The sequence below is a fragment of the Pelodiscus sinensis genome, chromosome 4 (assembly GCF_052426305.1).
Source record: "Pelodiscus sinensis isolate ZL-2025 chromosome 4, ASM5242630v1, whole genome shotgun sequence".
Taxonomy (NCBI): Eukaryota; Metazoa; Chordata; order Testudines; family Trionychidae; genus Pelodiscus; species Pelodiscus sinensis.
In genome coordinates this window covers 130,582,750-130,604,915 of record NC_143055.1, presented here as the reverse complement: position 1 = coordinate 130,604,915, position 22,166 = coordinate 130,582,750, and the positions used below count along the sequence as shown (strand labels likewise).

The 22,166-nt window shown below is 39.0% G+C and overlaps 1 protein-coding gene across 3 annotated transcripts in view; it reads right to left on the bottom strand.

The window, feature by feature from the left end:
* The window catches only part of MTHFD2L (methylenetetrahydrofolate dehydrogenase (NADP+ dependent) 2 like), a 62,122-nt gene that overhangs the window by 24,451 nt on the left and 15,505 nt on the right, over positions 1 to 22,166 (bottom strand). For all 3 annotated transcript variants that reach the window (XM_075929376.2, XM_075929375.2, XM_025185810.3), the window contains exons 2-5: positions 18,288 to 18,472; positions 14,112 to 14,234; positions 10,894 to 11,046; positions 9,160 to 9,267 (exon numbers count right to left, since the gene is read on the bottom strand). In XM_075929376.2, coding sequence (XP_075785491.1) covers positions 9,160 to 9,267; positions 10,894 to 11,046; positions 14,112 to 14,234; positions 18,288 to 18,472 — 569 coding nt within the window. The remainder of the gene's footprint in view (positions 1 to 9,159; positions 9,268 to 10,893; positions 11,047 to 14,111; positions 14,235 to 18,287; positions 18,473 to 22,166) is intronic.

Sequence of the window (22,166 nt, the reverse complement as noted above, 5' to 3'; positions counted from 1 at the left end):
TGAATATGCAATTGTGATTACATTTTTTTCATCATGATTCATTTTTCTGAGTTAATTGTGAGCATTAACTTTTCTGAAGAAGTGGGCTGTGCCCCCAAAAGCTCATGATACTATCTACATGTTTTGTTAGTCTTTAAAGTGCTACCAGACTATTTGTTTAATTGACAGTCCTCATATAGCATGACACTTCCCTCATTTTATCATTTCCCTCTGATTCTGGACTGTGGCTGAGCTGAGGCTGCAGAAGCATTGGCAGTACAAAGATGTTTGTACAATACTTTTGCACCTCCCAGATTAGGCTACCACAAGGGCTACTCTAAATACACTGAACTGCAATGACTCCTAATACAGCCACCCAGCAGTACAGAGTAGATGAAGTGCATAACTCCACACCACTATGATGGGGACTAACTAAGAGGGAATATAATGCTGTTCTCCTAGCTACATGCCTCCAGGGAATCCCCTCTAATACTGGGAGCTTTCCCTGGTGGGGAGATATACAAGTTCACAGAGCCAGCATACAGGACTAACAGCATAGGGCAGAATCTAGTCTCTTCTGTCAGTAATTTAACCATTTTATATAAACCATTTATAATCACCCCTGATTAAATAGGGGTTAAAGTCATGCCTACAAAGATAATTTTTTGGATCATCTACACAGCTCCTATCAAGCTAAATAAGGATTGAATAAAAGATGCTTCTATTAGTTTATCCTCTAAGTCGTCACCCAATTCCAAAGGTACAGCTAGCTCTTTTGGGTTGGCAAAAGCCCTGTTACACACCTACACATCCATCTTCCTTTCATTCTCACACCTGTTTTGTTACGGATGCTTTGGCTGAAAGAATAGACCATTCACCCTAGAAAATACAAAGGCCTCTCTCTAGTAGTAAAGTACATTTGACTGGAAGGAAAGCAGCATGTTGTATCTGTGCCAGCCAGGAGCACATTGGGAGTCTCAACATGGGGAGAGAGAAGGGAAGAGTAGGTTGGAGGCACAAGTTGGGAACAGCTACTGTGGCTGAGTAGCTTCAGGGGGTAGCCGAGTTAGTCTGTTACAGGAAAAAAATAGCAAGCAAATGGTCTGGTAGCACTTTTTAGACTAACAAAATATGTAGACAGTATCATGAGCTTTCGTGGGCACAGCCCACTTCTTCAGATGACCAGAGTTATGATTAGGGGATAAGAAAACTCGAAATAAAGGTCAGGAGGGGCCAAGGGCGTGATGGTGATCTCCTCTATCAAGCTAGCACAAAAATATTTTGGATTCTGTTCAGTGACTGGGTAAAGATTTTGGCTGGGTCCTCTGTCTTGTCCCCCTGCTTCATTTTCCAGATATTGATAAATATAAAGTCTTACTTCAAATGAGAGCCAATGAAAAAGCCAATTATTCTTCTGTAGAGAAACACAGGAGGAAAAGGACCTAACAGTAGCAATTGTCAGAAAGTTGAGGCTCTATCACTAACAAATACTGTACGAGCAAATAAATTCCTGCAAAGTATGTGCAAGATATACATTTAAAAGCCACATAAGATAGTGCTTCCCTTTTAGACAGCATTGTTGGGTGACAGTGTACTGTGTACAATATAGAAAAGAATATTGAGTCTACAGAGATATTCAAGTTCTGGAAAGAGTACAGAATTTTAAAAAGGGCATAGGGGTATGAAAAAGATTTTCTAATGAAGCAAGACTCATTGATTTTAAGATATGTTTTGAGAAAAGGTGACAAGGGAAAGTGTTATTATAGCTTTTAAATACCTTTGGGGTGAAACAAGAAATATTTCCAGGAAGAAAGTTTTCAGCAAGCTGAGTGAGAACAGCATTCGCAAACATTTTCCATACATGTATTTCAGTGGTAATTCATTTGTTTCTCACAAATATCCATACAAATAACTTTCACGTGCAAGAACATTCAGAGAAAACAAAAGCTTCACAAATACCTGTGCAAATATTGTTGCAAAGCTTTGTGACAGAAGCATTTGCATGGTCATTTGGAAATTAGACATGTAAAAATCCTGTTTAATCAGTTAACCACCTGAGATCCCAGTTACTGTTTAATCAGTTAAGTGGGATCTTAGGCAGGAGACTGGTCCAGCCTGGTTGGAGCAACCCCCAACTTGCCCAGTTAACCAGTTATGCATTCACGTGCCCACTGGAAACTGACTTAAATACTTCCAATTACTTATTCAAGCCCTCCTCCTGCATATAAACGCAGACATCCAATCATGGAAGAGAAACAATAGACCTGGGGCTCAGATGCCTAGTCATATAGCATAAATAATTACTATGGATAATGAACAGAAATTGCTTATAATTTGTGAGCAAGCCCATCAATGGAAAGATGTGTGCATAAAACACTAATGAAATAACTGGAAAATGAAGTTCAAATAAATAAATCTGCAAACAGACAAAGGACTAAATTAACTAAACTATTTGCTATAAATCGTTTACCCAGTTCTAGATATCACATATGTTTGGGCTTTTTTTTCTTACGAGTCAGTTGAATTCAAAGTGCTTTTCTGATGTAATAATGCAGGGACAAAGAAGCGCAAGTGTTTTGCAAACAAATACCCATTTGAAGGTGCATAAAAAAAGTCTGATAGTTTTTGCAAATAAAATCAGAGAAAGTATTGTGTTTTTGTGAGAGGGTGATATCTGGAGTACACTTTCAAGAGTACTTAAAACTTAGCTAGATGTACTGTGATTTGTTAATAACCAAGAAAGGAAAATCAATAGTGACATTAAGAAGGTTGATATACAAATGATATATATAAATATGTGTTTCTCTCTATATAAATAAAAAACCTGCCACTTACAGCTTGAATTATGAAAAAACTGCAACATTGACATTCAAAGAAAGTTAACAACTAAAATGTTAGTTGATATCAGTGTAAATCACTTTGTATTATAAGCATTGGAGGAATTATGCAACATAAATGGTTTCTTTGAAAGTTTCTTACTTAGTGGTTATACCACTTCGCAACAGTCAAAGGAGAAAATGTTGACGATTTCTCTGAAAAGAATATAGAGATTTAGAAATTCTATAAAAAAGTTCTTGCATAAAATCAGTATTGATCTGCTGCTTTTACTGCCAATGATGGTGCACCAAAAACAACAGCAAAGGACAAATTCTAGGAATTTCCTATCTGTAACTAAAAATGAATGCTTCATTGCACTGCACATCAGGAAGTAATGAATGCCCAGATTTAAGAAAAAGGTTCAACATCAGTTATGGATGTGGCTTTGCAGATTTTTAATTCCATTTTCATGTCATTTAGGCCTCACTTCAGGGGCCTAAATGACAACAGGAGTAAGCAACAGGATGCTTGGGTAGCAGGTCAAACTTTCACTGGGGCAAATAAACTCATATGGCAGTTGCTACAAAGAAAACACTGGGAGAACTGGTTCATTTAAATATCAGCCATTCTAACCATGGGAGAAGAGAGGCAAATCCTGAATACAAGTGAAGAAAAATGGGGTATTTAACTGACCCGAATACCTAAGCTGTGAAACATGTTATTACTAATTCCAGAGTAAATTACTTTTTGTTTTACAATCAGAAAGTCTAACATCACTAACTCTGAGTCTTGGATGGTAGAAGCCAAACAACTATACAGTATTTTTGCCCATCAAACCTTCACTGCTCTAACTATATCTGCACTATAGACAGAAACTTGGAAAGTTAATCCTAGTTCATTAAACCTCAGAAATAACAATGCAAGAGAGAAACTTAAAATAAACAATAAATAATCTAGCAGCACCTTAAAGACTAACAAAACATGTAGACAGTATCATGAGCTTTTGTGAGCTAATTCTTCTTCCAGATCAATGAATGGCAAAACTCCCATTGATTTTCATGCGAGCAGGACTGAGTGCAAAGCTTTTCACTGACTAGAATTACTACACAGACTATAGAGCAGTTCCCAACACTAACATTCCCAGAGACTTCCTGGAAAAAAACCAAACAACTGCAGGTCCAGCACCCTCGGGACCTTATTGGTCCTGGATGAGGGATTTTGCCAGACCAAGGGAGGTCAGTTTTGGATTCCTGCCATCAGCCCCCTTTGCCCTGCTTCTGGCCTCCCAGCCAGCTCCTCACCGCCCTACAAACTTGCTGGGCAACCATCACAGCCATAGCTCTGCCGGGAAATCCGGCACACTGGGCAGCTGCGAACAGGAGCTCCCTGAGTGGCCCCACCATCAGCTTCCTGCAGGCAGCCCACTGCTCTGCTGGCCCCACAGGGATCCTTACTGCTGGCCCTCCACCGGGACGCTCTGGTCTTGCAACATCCATGCCAGACCATGGATATTGCCAGACCAGAGAATTGCGGTTAGGAGAGTTTCAGCCTGTATATGATTAGTAAGAAGCTTTCAACATTCCATTATATTAAAAAATACATTTTTACTACACTCCTACTAAACATGATTGAAATGTTTAGTAATACCCATTTTTACTTAATTTATAAATGACACTTTTGCAGTTCTAGCATATTATACTATTGCAACATTGTTTTGATCTTACTTAAAATTAAACAGCATTTGTTATTTTTTACACTGCAATTATGACGGCAAATCAGAGCTGCTATAATTAAGGAAGCATCAGTGTTACCATCACAAACACTTATTTTCCTTTATTTTTCAGGGGGAACGATAAATTGAACCAGAGAATGCCAGGTTTCCTTGGGGAAAAAAGAAGAAGCTATCAATTGGGGAAGAACACTGGGCCAGACTCCAACTAGGATGGCAAAGTTTACTCTTCCCAGCCCATACCTAGGATCACAGGGGATGATAAAACCTTTAAGATGCTGGCTTAAGGTGGTGGCAGAGTCGGTGTTCAGGAACCATCTGGGGGTGGGAGGGAGAAGACTCTGATAAAGACACACTAAGGGTGTGTCTACACTTCACCCTTATCTCAGAATAGGATACACAATTAGAGCTATGCAAATTGCATATCTAATTTCAATCTAATTTCAAAATTTCCATCTAATTTCTACACAGCGCCAAAATTTCAAAATAAACTGCTATTCCAAAATATCCCTTAATCCTCATGGAACGAGGGTTTCAGGGACTTCGGAATAGTGAGCCCATCATTTTGAAATGTATTTTGAAATAAGCTTGCTCAAAAGACATGGAATAGCTATTATAGGATACCAGAAGTATCCCAAAATAGCACCGCTATCTAGACGTACCCCAAGAAAGCAACACAAAAACTATAGCAAACCTGCTCTCTCACCCAGACCAGAGATGGAGATAGTCAGCCAGAACGGAACTCACAAAAACTTGCAAGGAAAGATTACAGTGTAGGTAAAGAACTATGCATATAAAAGTTTTTGTTATGATCCACTGTTGTATGAGCTCTATACATTTGGCTGAATAAATAAGGCTTTGTTTTGAATGAAATATTTTTGAGTCACTTCAATCAGCTGCTGTTACAAGCTCCCAGAGGAAAACAGTTTACAGGTGCCAACACAGTTGGCCCTTTTGGGTTTACATGATTAATAAACAGAACTGAAGCACGAAGTTCAAGTCTAAGAGTGGTAGGACCATATGGTTTCACTCAGAAAAGGGTGAAGGTAGCTAAACCTCTCCCCAAGGAGGTGCAAGTTGAGAGAGATTAAAAGGGGTTTAAATTGTATCTCACCCTATAACTGAGACAACATAACTGACAGGAGATGCTATTTTAATGTGTCAAAAAATAATCATCATCAACACTTTTAAATTATATTGGAGCAATATATTTGGATGCATTTTCTCATTAATATAACTTAAAACACATCCTTTTTTTAAGTCAGTGGAACTATTTGTGAGCTTAAAGTTAAGAACATGTGCACGTACTTTGCTGAATCAGGGCTTTTGTTCTTAGGTTATGGAAGCAAAAGGGGAGAGAGCCTGATCTTAAGGCCAGTGAGAGCAGCAGGAGGTTCAGGCGATGCTCAGCACCTTTCAGGATCTGATCCTAACCAGTTATGTAAATAAATATTTAATCACTCAGTAAGATGAAGTCCAAATTAAGGGCCTTCCAGTAATAGTCCAATTTAATTACTGGTGTGAGAACGACAAACTGCATTTGTTGCATGGCTTTGAAATCAAGACAAAATGGTTGCTGCTGAGCCTGTTCTCAATGATGAAATATTGTGATTGGCCCAGAACAAACAAGGGACAAAAGGAAGGCAGGAAGAGAAGGGGAGTTTGGATTATGGATAGTTTTTCATACTGACACTGTAAGCTAGAAATAAACTACCTTTTTTGCTTTGAGATTGATGTTTCTTAGCAAGCTTTCAGAAAGATCTTAAGCATGAATATGTATAAAAATTAAAGTCACTGTTTGACAGCATAAATCATATTCTTTATGGAAATATGCTTTTTGCATACCTGGAAAAAGCTTTATGTAAAATACTTCATATATTTCAAACTGAAAAGTTGCAATTTTCTGAATGTGTATATTCAATTTGTGTGCATGTATTATTCCTGTATTTGAAGTTAGAAATATGAAGTATAAATCTGTGTTACTAAGATAGACATGCTAACTGAGGACCATTAAGGGTATTTCAGAACTTTTGATGGCTCATGGATAAGGACAACGATTAGTAAATGGATTTGTTTTTCTCTATAGACCTGTCCATAAGAGGGGCTGAGTCTCCCCACAAAGACATGTTTAGGTCACCTGATGCTGGGGACCCATCTTGTACTTAAACTTTTTCTCGCCTCCAGCGTAAAAGTACAAACTGAGCACAATGGATTCCCGCCTTGGGCAAAATCTATATAAAGATGGGAAACCAAACAACAGGAGTGACTGCCAGACATCAAGACACCGCTGCGTATAACCCAAAGATGCTTGCTAGAAACAGCTAAGACTGAACAGAGTGAAGGATCAGGCTCAGGCTCAGGCTAGGAGGCTTTCCAGCCTGTGAGAAACTATTAGAACTATTAATGGTCTGGTATCACTTTAAAGACTAAAAAACCATGGTGATTGTTTCATAAGCTTTTGTGGGCACAGCCCACTTCTTCAGATGACCGGAGTTATGAGTTTGGGATGTGAACACTCAAAATAAATAGGAGAGAGGAAGGAGCGGGAGGAGAAAAAGGAAGGGGGATGGAAGACAGAGCATCAGTAAGGATCTGGAGAATGGGTACTTAGAGCATCAGAGGTCTCTGAGTAGTATCCTTCCTGACATGGGAATCTATCTATTGACTTCGATTTTTATCTGCTTAGGTTTAAGTACCCATCTCCAGATACTTACTGATGCTCTGTCCCGTCCCGTCCCCCCCCCCCCCCCCCCGCCCCTTCCCCTCTCCTATTTATTTTGAGTGTTCACATCCCAAACTCATAACTCCGGTCATCTAAAGAAGTGGGCTGCGCCCACGAAAACTCATGATATCATCTACTTGTTTTGTTAGTCTTTAAAGCACTACCAGACCATTTGTTGTCTTTTTCTGTAGCAGACTAACTAGGCTACCCCTGAAGCTATTAGGACTATTGTTAGGGTAAGATATTGCAAAGTAACAAATTTCCTAGAGTATTAGGCTTAGACTGGTGTGTGTTGTTTTGCTTATTAACTTACTTTGCATGCTATTATTTGCAACTACTCAAATCCTACTTCTGACACTTAATGAAAATCACTTTTGTTTATTAATAAACCCAGCATAAGTAATCGTTACTTGGGGGAGAGGGCGAGCAGCTGTTTCTCTCTCTCTCTCTCTTTATGTAAGAAAGAGGGCAGACAATATAAGCTTGCTCTGTATAAAACTGTATACAAGACAGACAGATTTACCTGGGGCTCTGGTCCCATTAGGGCTAAGCACCTGGGTGCTATGGCAAGTCTCTTTGATGGAGCCTTTGTAGAGCTGATCTGATCTGAGACCAGGTCTATAATATAGGGAAAAGTTGGCTTAAGGTACATAATTCCAGCTATGTAAATAACATAGCTGTAGTTGATGCGTCTTAAACCAAAATTCAGTGCCATTCCCACAACGGGAGGTCGAAGGGAAAAATGCTCCTATTGACTTCCCTTGCTCCTCGGGACATCGAGGAGTACCAGCACTGATCGGGGCATGCTTAGTGTTCAATTTAGCGAGGGTCTTTATTATGCCAATAGGGATGCCCACAGCATTGATCTTCCCACAAGTCTAGATGTGGCCTCGGTGTCCATATAACCCTGCTGTGGGCTGTGACCCCATATCTGTGCCAGCGCTGCCAGGGGCCTGAGAGCCTGGTTCAACAGGACAAGTTGGTATTTCAGCACATCAAATGATAGTCTCAAGGGGATCTCTGTCACACATAACATACCATTTTTAAAGTTTCTATGGTTAATTTCTTATTGAAAATTTAATTGAGTTTTAATCAACCCCTTCCTCAACAGATTGTTAGAGACCACTGTCTAACCACTGTCTAACTGCTTCAGCAAAATGCAGGACTATGTAGCACTTTAAAGACTAACAAGATGGTTTATTAGATGATGAGCTTTCGTGGGCCAGACCCACTTCCTCAGATCAAATAGTGGAAGAAAATAGTCACAACCATATATACCAAAGGATACAATTAAAAAAAATGAACACATACGAAAAGGACAAATCACATTCCTGCGTTTTGCTTCAGCTACACCAGACTAACACGGCTACATTTCTATTACTAACTGCTTCAGCAGTGCTTGTCAGATTAGGAGGCTGCTTCTGTGTTTGTGTGGAATAGAGCTGTTGGAGAGTACAGATTCTTAGTTATCACCTAAACAATGTACACTTAGGAACTACACATTAACAAGATGGTTAGGATATGTTCGAAAAATGACAACAGCTCCCTGACCAAATCCAACATGTTTATTTTAAGTAGGGATTGGTGAACCTCAAAAGTGCAGAGTTCAGGCTGAATCTGGATAAGTATCCAAAAGTTCAAATTCTATCCAAACAATCTGAACCTCTTGAGTTTAAACAATTAAGCTCGAGATTTTGCAAGAACATTTTCATGAGATGATGAGCATGATGACTTTTTCATGGAAGCAGGAAGGAAACATTATTAACCCAAACATATTAGAGAGACAGGAAAATAGGAGTACAAATAAAATGAACTCTTTTTTTTTCTGCCTCCCTTCCCTTTGCCTCTCCCTCATTTTGGTCATTTTCATGGATCAGGTTATTAAAGGAAATCATAATACCATTGGACTTACCTCCAGGCCTTTCATGTTCTCCATCTGTATGTAAAAGCATTGAAATAGGCATTCCTACGTTCTTAGATCTTCCAGCTACCACAACGTTTTTTCCAAATGTTTGTATTCCTTACAAGGAAAAACAAAATAAAAAATAATTAATCTAATCTATAAAACCTAAAAACCCTACACCTTTTGTACTTCACATGTCAGCCACCTGAAACAGCAAAGGAACAATTTTATCACCTACTGAAATTTCCTCTCAAAGTTAAATTTAATGCATACATAGTTGATCTACATTGTTCTTACATATTTTAACACTAAAATAGGAGTATTCATAATAGTTTTTGCCCTCGATTTTATATTGTTCTGTAGAGCTAATCTAAGTTATTACTTAAATTATCTTCCATTACTGAAAAATGAGATTCAGACAATTTCTAGCACAGGTATTTGCTTATGATATCATAAACATATGCAAAATATATTGGTGATCATAAAATTATATCATTAACGATAAGTGAATTGTTTGATTATTTTCTCTGTGATCAATTCATTGTTCATCTACAGGCTTTAAATATCTTATTCTAGCTGCAAACTACTGTTCCATTCATCTTTGCATTCTTTAAATATTCTTTTAATCCTTTGCTCAATCTACTACAGTAACAAAAAAAAAAAAATGAAGTGGTACATGTTTGCTGCCAAGGTTTGAAGTATCAAATACACTTTGAACAACAGTAGGCTCTTCAGCAGTGCAGAGAAAAAACTTCTTTCATTTCAATTTATTCAACTAGTGAAATTCAATGACTAGTTCACTGAAAGTTAAGACATCAATTGGGAGTTGAAAAAAAAGGAAAGCTCCTTTTTCCTCTTCTGATCTATGAATAAAGTACATGGTATCTTGTAGTTCTAAAATCTAGAAGCACATGGTGACCAGAAGCTATCCGTTCAAGTCACTAGTTACAGACAAGATTTACTTTATTTCAATTACATTTTGAATAATTTCATTTTACATTTAAAACTTTTTTCTTATTCAGTCAACATATTTAAGGTAGCTTTATATTTAAAAAAAATCAATTTTCTGTTTTTCTTCATTTTGAATGTAATCTGAATTTCTTAATAAAATAGAATTTGGCACAAATCACAAGTAATATATCAATCATCGTGTAATAAATAAGAAAGGCATAAACCATTATTTTCTAATATAATACAATATACAAAAAAAAAAAATCTCAATAAATAGGTATTAAAACTAAAAAAAATTGCTTAAATAAATGTATATTGAACCTCCTCCAGGTTAGCAAAAAGAAGCACAGAAGTTAGTGATAGGCTATATTAGTTGCAGTTCAACTTGTTATACAAGTTACCAACCAGCCTTTCCTTAGGATATAGCTAAAAATAAAAACAAATCATAATTAAAATAGTTTATTTAAATCGGGGGTAGGGAACCTCCGGCCCGGGGCTAGATGCGGTTGCCGGCTTGCCTGGATCCGGCCCCTGAGGCTCAGGGATCCCCCAGCATTGGGGACCCTGCGCTGGCACTCCACCCCCTGTTGCCCACTGCGGGGCTGGAGCACACAAGATCTACTAGCCTGGGCCCCCCTAGGCTCTGGTGTGCAAAGGGAATATGGGGAGTATCTTTCTGCTTCTCAGTCAGGGGCCACTTTAATGAGGGTTTTTGTTTTGTTTTGGCTTCTCACTTGTTTGCGGCCCCTGAATGATTTCTCGGAGCATTTTGATAGACATTCAGTTTCCTACCTGTTCTTTTGATAATTTCCCAAACAGCAGCAGCAGTGGCAGGTATTACAGAAGGCTGATCAAGACATAGTCGTCCAATATTGATAATATGGAATCCATCTACGTCTTTTTCAGGTGCAACAATATTGCAGACTGTTCGTTCATCTATATGATCTGGAAAATTGTTATTTGAAAGTTATATTTCTTCTCAGCAGCCAGTCACAAAAGTTGCTCTCGGCCCAATTATTTTATTTTTAAGAAAAGTCACATGTATTTTATTCTGTTCAACAGTGTCTGATCACAAGTTAGGTATTATTCATCATAAGCACACTGCCAATCTAATCTGGAGGAAAATTCCTTCCTAACCCCTTTATACAGTGATCAGTAGTTTAACAGATCTATTTCAAATAGATTTAGTTAAACTATTGCCACTTTTATAATATAGACAAGCTCAGATACCTAGCGAGTTAAATCTGTTGTTGAAATACAGCTGTTCTGGTCTGTGTGAAAATAAAATAGTGGTCTCAGTCCAGATTTGGACTGATCGCAGAAACCATCACCATAAATGTTATCAAATAACAAACTGGATGACAGCATAAACAGAGTGGCCAAGACCCAAATGGAAAAGAGAGTGACTTACTCTTGCTCTCTTAGGCTATGTCTACAGTACCACTTATATTGGCAGAATTTGTGTCACTCAGAAGTGTGAGGAAAAAACCCTCACACCTCCCTGAGTGATATAAACTACACTGACACAAATATTGGTGTGGACAGTGCTGTTTGGTGGAGGATGGTTTAATTTCATCTGACAATGGCATAGAACTGCTATCCCACAGTGGTGCAGCTGCATCCTTTCATCTGTGCCTCTGTAGGCTCTCTTCACTAGAGAGCTTAAGTGGTAGTCCCCTCAGATCAGTGCAGAGGTCTGTGATAGGGTTCTTCAAGAGAAAGGGAAATCTGCAAAGCCACTATAGAAGCTTTAACTATTCTGAGTACATATAGAAGGCTCCAACCCCAGACTTTGATGTGGCACCTTTCACCAGTTCTGAATTCACAGGAAATATTTAACAAATAACCCTCAGCTCCATCCTTGAATCTGTGAATATCTCAGCTGCTGCTTTTTAGACAAAAATAACAATTGTATAGCACATGCCAATCTATTCCCACAGCCAATCATTATTCAGTAAATTACACATTGTCCTCCTGACTTATGTTACACTACCCTCATGTGGCAAATTCCTTTAACTGACTGAAAACTGCTAACATTTATAAAGTTTTGCACTTAAAAAAAACACTTTCTAGTCACAAATCTCAAGACAATGTACACATATTAAACACCCAAATCCTTTTTGAAGTATAAAGCAAGATTCATGTCAAAGGTGGAAACTTAACTCACAGTTCTTTGCTGTATTATTATTTGTATTGCATAGAACCGAAGAATACTAGAACTTGAAGGGATTTCAAGAGGTCATCAAGTCCAGTCCCCTGCCTTCATGGCAGGACCAAGCACCATCCAGATATTATCTAACCTGCTCTTAAAAGTCTCTGACAATGGAGATTCCACAACCTCCCTAGGCAATTTATTCCAGTGCGTAACCATCCTGATAGTTAAGAAGCTTTCCCTAATGTCCACCCTAAACCTCATTGTTGCAATTTAAGCCCATTGCTTCTTGTCCTACCCTCAGTGGTTAAGAACAATTTTTCTCGAAGATGGATCAAAGATGATCAAAGGGATGGAATACAAGCTATACAATATGAACAAAGGCTGAAGGAAATGGCTATGTCTAGTTTGGAAAAAGGGAGATTAAGGTGGCACGTGACAGACGTCTTCAAATATTTGAGAGTCTGCCATAAAACAGATGGATAGTAATAGAGATGTAGCCGTGTTAGTCTGGTCTTGCTGAAACAAAAGACAGGACTATGCAGCACTTTAAAGACTAACAAGATGGTTTATTAGGTGATGAGCTTATGGGCATGCCAATTTTCTTCCACAATTTGATCTGAGGAAGTGGGTCTGGCCCACGAAAGCTCATCATCTAATAAATCATCTTGTTAGTCTTTAAAGTGCTGCATAGTCCTGTCTTTAGTTTCATAAAACAGTTGGAGTTGTTCTCTCTTGCCACAGCGAGAGCAGGACATGAAACAGTGAGTTCTAACTGCAACACAACAGTTTTTTTCCCCCCTGAGATTTAATCAAACTTCCTAACTTTAAGAGCAGTAGGGCAATGGAAGACACTGCCTAAGTAGGATGTGGAAGATCTTTCAATGGAGGTTTTCAAAAGGAGGCCGGATAGCTGTTTTAGATGGTTTTGACACGAGGTGGGGAATCTAAAGCCCAGGGGTTGGATCTGGCTCCCCAGGCTCAGGGTTCCCCCCCCCCAGCATTGAGGAATCTGCGGTGGTGCTCCAACCCCCTGCCAATGACAATGTGGAGAGTGTCTTTCTCCTTCTCAGTTGGGGGCCACATCAGTGAGGGTGAGGGTTTTTGCTTCTAACTTGTGTGTGGTCCCCGACTGATTTTTCTGTGGGTCAGTGGCTTCCCCACCCAAAAGTCTATTCTGGTGGGAAATGAGGAGCTGGGAATGCATTGGAGGTCACCCTGTGGGGATTTTTAAGGCTAGTAAGAGCTGATGCATTGCTGGGTCATCAGCAGCACAAACTCAGAAATAGCAGGGAGTGACTTACATGCTGGAGGCTGTTTGTGAGCAGTCCAAGCTGGTGGCTACAGCAGCATGGATTTGAAAAGGGCACTTCAGGTTACAGGGCGGTGTAACACAGCTACTCATTAGTCTGGATAGAAACCAGATGTGTCACAGCTTCCCTATCCAGGGAGTAAAACCTCCCTCCCTCCCACACACCCTCCACCCACACACAGAAAAGAGTGGAGAATGTCTGCCCATTTTATAATTGATCAATAATTCCTGTCCACCTTTGAGGAAATATGAAAGATGCACAATATTTCAGAGCATAAACTTATACCTATCCTCTTAATCCGATTAACAGGGAAATTTGTGCATTTGGTAAGACACCTCAGCTGTTTTGTTCATGAGATATAGGCTAAAATAAGGAATCCGTATTAAATAACAGGAGTAGGCATCACACAGGAGACTCATAATAAGCAATTTTCTCTGAAGTGCTTTTATACAAATGGGGTGCAGCTTGTATAGACATGTTGTTCACAATTTTTCCTCTTACAGCTGTCCAAATTTAAAGCATATTATTAATACTGAATTACTTACCTGGAAGAGGTAGCTGGACTAATATACCATTAACTCTTGAATCCTGGTTTAATTTGGCAGTCAAATCTAAAAGTTCTTCCTGAGAAATGTCTTTAGGCTTCAATATTATCTCACTACAAATGCCTAATACAAAAACAAAGATATTTGTGTAGTGCAAGTTTTTTCTAAGGTGAGCTATTCTGGGTGAGATTTGCAAAAGTGCTTAGCAGAGGTACTCTTCCAACTCTGCTCCCATTGACTGTCTTCAACGGGCACTTCTGCAAATCTCACCATATCTGTTTAACGTTAAAGAGTATGCACTATAGGTCAGTTTAATCTTATAAAGAAATTCATAAGAAGCTAAAGGTCTTAATTCAGTAAGTCTAGCAACAATAAAACAGATTTTATAAATGTTTGGAAAATTCTAATCAAATAATTTATCAAACAACATCATACAATTGTAACTGTATTGCTATGTCAAAGTGATTCAGATTTCTATTTAGACCATGGTGTTAATTCAAGAGAACTGCTTATTCTTCCAATGTTGTCATTATTAAATATATTTTTGTGAGATCTTAGAAAAAAATAATTTAGAAGTAATTCTTGTCCATTGATGAGACAACAGAATAGAATTCTAATTTTGTTTAGAATTGAAATAATAAAATTATAGAGGGAAATAAAGATTTTTACAACATCACATGACATACCTGAGCAGTTTAATTTTTTGTTTTATTTTTAATTTAATATAAAACCTAATGCATCAGAACAACACAATTTAATCTATAAATAAATAAAACCAAGGATGTCTACCCTACAGAGAAGATTGAAGTTGCACTGTCGATCTTTCAGGATTCAAATTAGCAGGTCTAGTAAAGACAGCTAATTTGAACTGAAAGGGGCACTCTGGTCAATGACAGTAGTCCTGCTTCCACGAGTAGTAAGGGAAGTTGAAGGGAGAGTGCCAAAAGTCTAGTTATGCTACTTCGACTTCAGCTACGTAATTAACTGTAGCTGAAGTTGCATATCTTAATTCAACCTTATCCTGTAGTGTAGACATACCCCAACTGACTATTAGTAGGCCAGTTCAGTCTTTTCACTGTTACTGGGAATAAACTACAAGATAATGATTTTAGTTTAAAGTACATATTCTTAAGGACACCTAAAAGAAATACCCACACGCTATCTATTTTATATTCTTATACCACACCATCATCATGATGTCAGATCATCCTGTCCCACAGTATAATCTACAATCCTTTCCAAGAAGAGTGAAGAAGTCAAATCTGAAAACAAGAGACTGTTGACTGTAAAAGATGGTCTGCCCCCTTTAAAGTAGTGGGGACACTCAGCCAGGTAGCACTGTTAATTAATTAATTTTCTCTTGTTATTAAGGACATAAGATGGCCATACGGGATCAGACCAAAGGTCCATCTAGCCCAGTATCCTGTCTTCTGACAGTGGCGAATACCAGTTGCCCCAGAGGGATGAACAGAACAGGTAATCCTCAAGTGATCCCTCTCCTGTCATCCACTTCCAGCCCCTGACAAAAACAGAGGCTAGCGACACCATTCCTACCCATTTTGGCTAATAAGAATTGATGGACATAACCTCCACAAATTTATCTAGTTCTTTTCTGAACCCTGTTAAAGTCCTGGTCTTCATGACATCCTCTGGCAAGGAGTTCCACAGGTTGACTCTGTGATGCATAAAGAAAAGCTTCCTTTTGTTTTAAACCTGCTACCTATTAATTTCATTTGGTGAGCCCTCTTCCTTTCTTCACTGCTACCGAATTTTGACTGTGATCAAAACACTGATGTCAGGTAGGAGGTGAAATTCTGCCTCTGTAGAAGCAGCATGTCTCATGTAAAATGAATATATCTTTGTAGCTGAGCAACTGGGTGCATTACAGATATTGCTAGGAATGACAGTTTTCTTTATGCCAAGGTGTATCTTACTTTTTACAGTCACACTGTAACTGAGGGTATAAAAACTGATTTTAACCTATTTTTAAAAGGTTGTTAGGGAAGACCTGGATCATTTTCCTCCCTCATTTTTCATGAAGATGATCTAGATGACTTTATGTACTTTATTTTTGCCTGAGGATGATAAAGTTGTGATTTTTGGTGAGATTCTTTGTGATTTTCATGTAATTTCTTATTATTATAAGGGTATTTGAACCAAAGATAGGACGTGCTTTGTCTTATGAAAATAGGTACCTTCTTTACACAAGAATCCTAAGCCCGCTCTAAGGAATAATGAAAGAAGAGTTATTCAGGATGTTTGGGCAATTTAATCCTACCCAATGATATTATTGCTATAAATGATATTATTTATAGAACATGAAGCTATTAAAGGGGATTGATTCCAGAAAGAGAGACATCTTAAATTAGGCAACAAAATCCTTATTTAATCATACAGGTTGGATCTCTCTAGTCTGGATTTATGTAGCCCGGCAACATAAATGGTCCAGTATCACCATGGATTGTCCAAGCAGATTCTCCTGGGGTGCCAGACCAGGGAGGTTAATTAGGATAAGTAAGGCCTGGTCTACACTAGGACTTTAGTCCAAAATTAGCCATCCAAGGTTGGATTTATAAGCTGTGTGTTCACTCTATCAAGCCTGTTATTCCGGAATAAAGGATCATGGAATTCAAACTCTAGTGTCCCGCTTTTCATGAAGAATAATGCTATTCCCAAAATTGTTAGTCCAAAACAACATTCGTGTGGATGTTCCTGTGCTGCTAATTCTAACATATTGGTCTCCGGGAGGCCTCCCACAGTTCTGAGTCTGAGGTAGTGCATCCACATTAACAGAGCCTGCCTTGGACTACATTCAGTTCTTCCGCATAGTGAGGACATAGAACTTCAAAATTTGTTAAATCAGGTGCCTAGAAGTTGAACTTAGTAAATTTGGACTAATCTCCTAGGGTATGTCTACACTACCCCGCTAGTTCGAACTAGCGGGGTAATGTAGGCATACCGCACTTGCAAATGAAGCCCGGGATTTGAATTTCCCGGGCTTCATTTGCATAAGCGGGGAGCCGCCATTTTTAAAACCCCGCTGGTTTGAACCCCGTGCAGCGCGGCTACACGGGGCTCGAACTAGGTAGTTCGGACTAGGCTTCCTAGTCTGAATTACCGGTACACCTCGTGGGTAGTATAGACATACCCCTAGTGCAGACATGGCCCAAGTGGCCTGACTTTCACAAGTGAATGAGAATGAGAACTTCCATGTGAAGAATTGAAGCATCTTTTGCATTGTGGATCCCACTGGGAATGAACACCTCCAAGATGGAACTGTAAACAGAAGTTTTCCAGAATTTTAATCAAAAGAGTTAAATGAGTTATGGGAAAAAGTGGTGAGTCAGTGTGATCCATTCATTGGGTACTAGGCTGCAGAATGTTTGAGCTAGTTACACTATTCTTAATGTTCAGGCTGTTGCTTTTTTGGATTTAGAGGTGCAACATTGTTGCTTTTATTTATGAATCCAGAAGAAAGTGGCAACAAGAATTCCACAAGTTTCAGTGGCTAAAACCAAGTCTGGCAAACATGATATTAGAATATGAAATTTTCTGACAAAATGTAGCTACTCATTTTGAGATGTGTCAATTCACAAGCTGGGTTTCCTCAAATTCTAGGGTATCAAAACTTGTTTCTGGGGATTCTGGTGGTTGCACTAATTATAGAGAAAGATTAATTCAGATTACCTTTCCAATCTCTTAACATCTATCTAAAAGTTTTTAAAAAAATTATTCTGGGGTAGCTTGTGAGGAGGACAAAAAACTGGAGTGACTGCCACTTGATTACCCTTAATATTCTATCTTTCCAGAACAAGCAAATATAGGGCATTGCCATAAAGCACCATACAAAAGAATTTAGAAGCCATAAGCATTTTCCCCTGTGATTTCCCTTACTTTCTGATCTGAGAGAAAGCATACACATACCTTATTCAAAAACATTTACAGTAGAAAATTACTTCGCAGTAGGTATACAATACCCATACCTAATAGAATATGAAAATAGTTCTTTGTCTTTTAACTGTATTTCTGCAGTATGACAACAAAGATTATCCACAGTATGTAAATCATGGGTATGGAGAAAGGAAAATGATGCAAAATGCAACCAAATTACTGTTTATTTTGCAGAAAAAAAATCTTGTGCTTATATATAGAATTTTATTCTAATTCATTACATACCTACAGCAGCAGCTGCCTTCATCTTATTTCTTACATATGTATGACTGGCTGGATTGTCTCCTACTAAAATGACAGTGAGTTGAGGTCTCTTGTTCCCAAGTGACATCCATGCTTCTACATCCCTCTGGACTTCTTTATAGACTTGTTTAGCAAGCAGGGTCCCTGAGATAACAGTTGCTTCATCACTGCAAAGATAAAGATACAAATTCAAGTGTTGAAAACCTACAATCATAAGTGAAAAATTCCACAATCAAAATACTTAAAATATTCAGCTCTACTATATTATATATTGACAAATGTTGAGACCACTGGAGATTGACCTAATGTTTGAAGGCTGTATAGAGGTTAGTCTGCAGTTCATACTTTCTAAACCATCAAAAGCTGAAAAATCATGAGTCCAGAGACCCACTATATATACAGAACAGCTGCTCCGCCACTGTGTTAGTACTGTTCCTCCCTTTCCTAAAGCAGACAGCTAGCTGTATCCTCATATTAATCCCCCAGAAATCCATGGGATTGAGGACAGAGCCCCAGGGAATGCAGTTGGAGATATCCTTCATTAAAATCTTCTTGTGGCTTTTGCTCCCCTCACAGTAGAGCAAGAGTGGGAACCTTTTTTAGCTCAGGGGCCACTAACCCACAGAAAAAAAAATCAGCCAGGGCTGCACACAAGTGAGAAGCAAAAAACAACCAACCAACAACAAAAACAGCCCTCATTGATGTTGCTGCCGACTGAGAAGCAGAAAGAGTCCCTACATGTCCGTTGTACACCAGAGCCTGAGGAGGGCCCAGCCTAGTAGATTTTGTGTGCTCCAGCCCTGCAGTGAGACAATGGAGTGGAGGGGGGTGCTGGAGCACCAGCACGGGCTCCCCAATATTGGGGTGGGTCTCTGACTCTCAGACGCTGATACAGACAAGCTGGGGCCACAGCTGACCCCTGGGCCTGAGATTCCTCACCCCTGCAGTAGGAATAGCCCTGTCCCATATTTAGATAAAAAACGCTATAATTGTCCTGTTATTTATTCTATAATCCCTTTTATCAGATGTAGGTGGTGCCATTGCTTTCCCAGGGCCTACCTGAGATAAGGTTTTGCAAGAGAACAAGCTAGTTAAAAGAAGGGATATTATTTCACAGGATGAAGCAATTCAAGGAACTGAAATCTGACTGGGGATGTGATTGTCCTGCATAGATGACCAATTTCTTCCCCAGAACTTTTCCAAACTGATATAGGTAACCATTGATAATGCAAAATAATAATAAGATGAATTTAAAATAAAGCTAGGCCACAGAGCAGGTTGATAAGATAGTACTAAACTCTCCCCTAAATAGTAAGAATCAGAGGCAGAGTAAGTGGGTTCTAAATACTATTATTTAGAAACAGCTCCCCTCTGCTCCGTTCACACACGCAACTGGAGGTCAGACTTCATTTGTAACTAGGAATAACATGTTTAAAATAACGCATTTATTTCTTAGAATGGAGTCAGCTGAAGTAAAGTATTGCAGTTCATAGAAAGCAACTCCCCAATCTTTAAGGCACAACCCAGTACATTTTATACAATCCAAACCCTCGCTACTAATTTCAAAAGATGTATGAGGAAAATGGGAGCTGCATTTTATAAGAAGAAGCAACATGAAAAGTGTGTCCACTGTGCCATTAAATTGTCCCTGATAGTGACAGAAATACTTCATTTTAGATATAAAACTGCGTGTGCAGCTTTGTTGAAAGGTCATAGTGTTTGGTATAAACAGCCTGCCAAAAATCAAACTCCATTTGTTCCATATCAAAACAAATAAAATGATAAACATGTACCAGCTCCAATGGAACCACTAACATACAGCCGGTGTTTTCTTTTAATTCAAAAAGCTGGTTTTAGCCATTTTCTCCCAAACTCTATCCTTCCTGCTAGAGATAGGAGAGAGATGTATTTTCATGTTTCTCAGTTAAGGACATGTCCTTATTTTCCCTTTCACATGGCTCTCATCTTACACATACATGCATTTAGCTATTACACCTCTTTAGCACTGACCTCTCTTCTTCTGCTTTGGTATGCCAATGAAGTATGGGTTTGACAATATTATCTGTATTTAATATGATTTGTACAACACTATATTATACTGTACATAAGTGAAATCTCATTTCCTAGTTTTCACAGTAATTGTATCAGAGGACTAACTTAATCTGACATATACAGTCTAACCTTTTAAAATGTCTAAGGGCAAGTTTTTAATCTTTCAAGAACAACCACCACCACCCCACAACATAGGTCTAAAAGAGCTATCATCATTTAAGTATGACCTTACACACAACAAAATATTTAGGACTCCCTAATATAGAGTCATAGAACTGGAAGGAACCTCAAGAAGTCACCAAGTCCATTCCGCTATATTCATGGCAGGACCAAGCACCATCTAGACCAACCCTGACAGGTGTCTGTCTACCTTGCTCTTAAAAATCTCCAATTATGGACATTCCACAGCCTCTTAGGCAATTTATTCCTGTGCTTAACCATCCTGATAGTTAGGAAGCTTTTCCTGTCAAACCTAAAACCCCCTTGTTGTAATTTGAGCCCACTGCTCCTTGTCCTATCATCAGAGGTTAAAGAGAATACTTTTTCTCACTCCTTATAATAGTTTAGATACCTGAAAGCTGTTATGGCCCCCTCTCATTCTTCTTTTTTCCCAGATTAACAAACCTAGTTCTTTCAATCTTTTCTCACGGATCATGTTTTCTAGATGTTTAATCATTTTTGTTGTTGTTCTCTGTACTTTCTACAATTTCTCCAGCTTTTCTGAAATGTGGTGCCTGGAACTGGACACAGTACCCCAGTTGAGGTATAATCAGCGCAGAGTGGAAGAATTACTTATCCTGTCTTGCCTAGAACACTCCTGATAATACATCCCACAATGTGTGCTTTTTTTGCCACAAAGTCACACTGTTGACTCAAAGTTAGCCTGTGGTCCACTCCGACTCCTATATCCCCTTCTGCAGTACTCCTTCCTTGACAGCCATGTCCCATTTTGTATGCGTGAAACTGATTGTGCCTTCCTTAGTGGAGGTCTTTGCATTTGTCCTTGCTAAATTTAATCCTATTTACTTCAGACCATTTCTCCAGTTTGTCCAGATCATTCTGAATTATAATCCTATCCTACAAAGCACTTGCAAGTTGGTATCATCCACAGACTTTATAAGCATTATTTGAATCATTGATGGAGATATTGAACATCACCAGTCCCCAAACTGATCCCTGCAGGACCCCACTTTATATGCTCTTCTAGTATGACTGTGAACCCTTGATAACTACTCTCTGGAAATGGTTAAGCAACCAGTTATGCTCCCACCTTATAGTAGCTCCATCTAGGTTGTATTTTCCTAGTTTATTAATAAAAGGTCATGTGAGACTTATCAAATATTTTACTAAAATCTTGGCCAGGGTTACTCAACATGCGGCCCATGGCCTGTTTGTTTGCAGCTCATGGTGCGGTTTGGGTTTACGCAAGGCTGAACATATGGCCCACGGGTGGGATCCTTTGAATATGGCCTCCACTGGGAACACGCTCCACAACTGCGAGGCGTCTCCCAGGCCTCAAGTGGAAGGCCTGGCTGGAACAGATGGGTACAGGATGTCGGTGTTTCTAGCCCCCAGGGAGGAGGTGCCAGGAGTGCCGGGGCATTGTGGGAAGTGCTGGCTGCTTAGCCTTGTGGGCAGAGCCTGAGAGATGCAGACTGGCTCACACTGGCCATGTTTGGGTCTGGTGCCCAGCTTATGGCTTAATCTTTGTATTCATGCCTATCAGTGTGAAATAAGCTATTTGCATATATATTTGCATGTATATGCAACAACACTTAAGTTGCAATGGTCGGCATGTGCTGTGAGTAT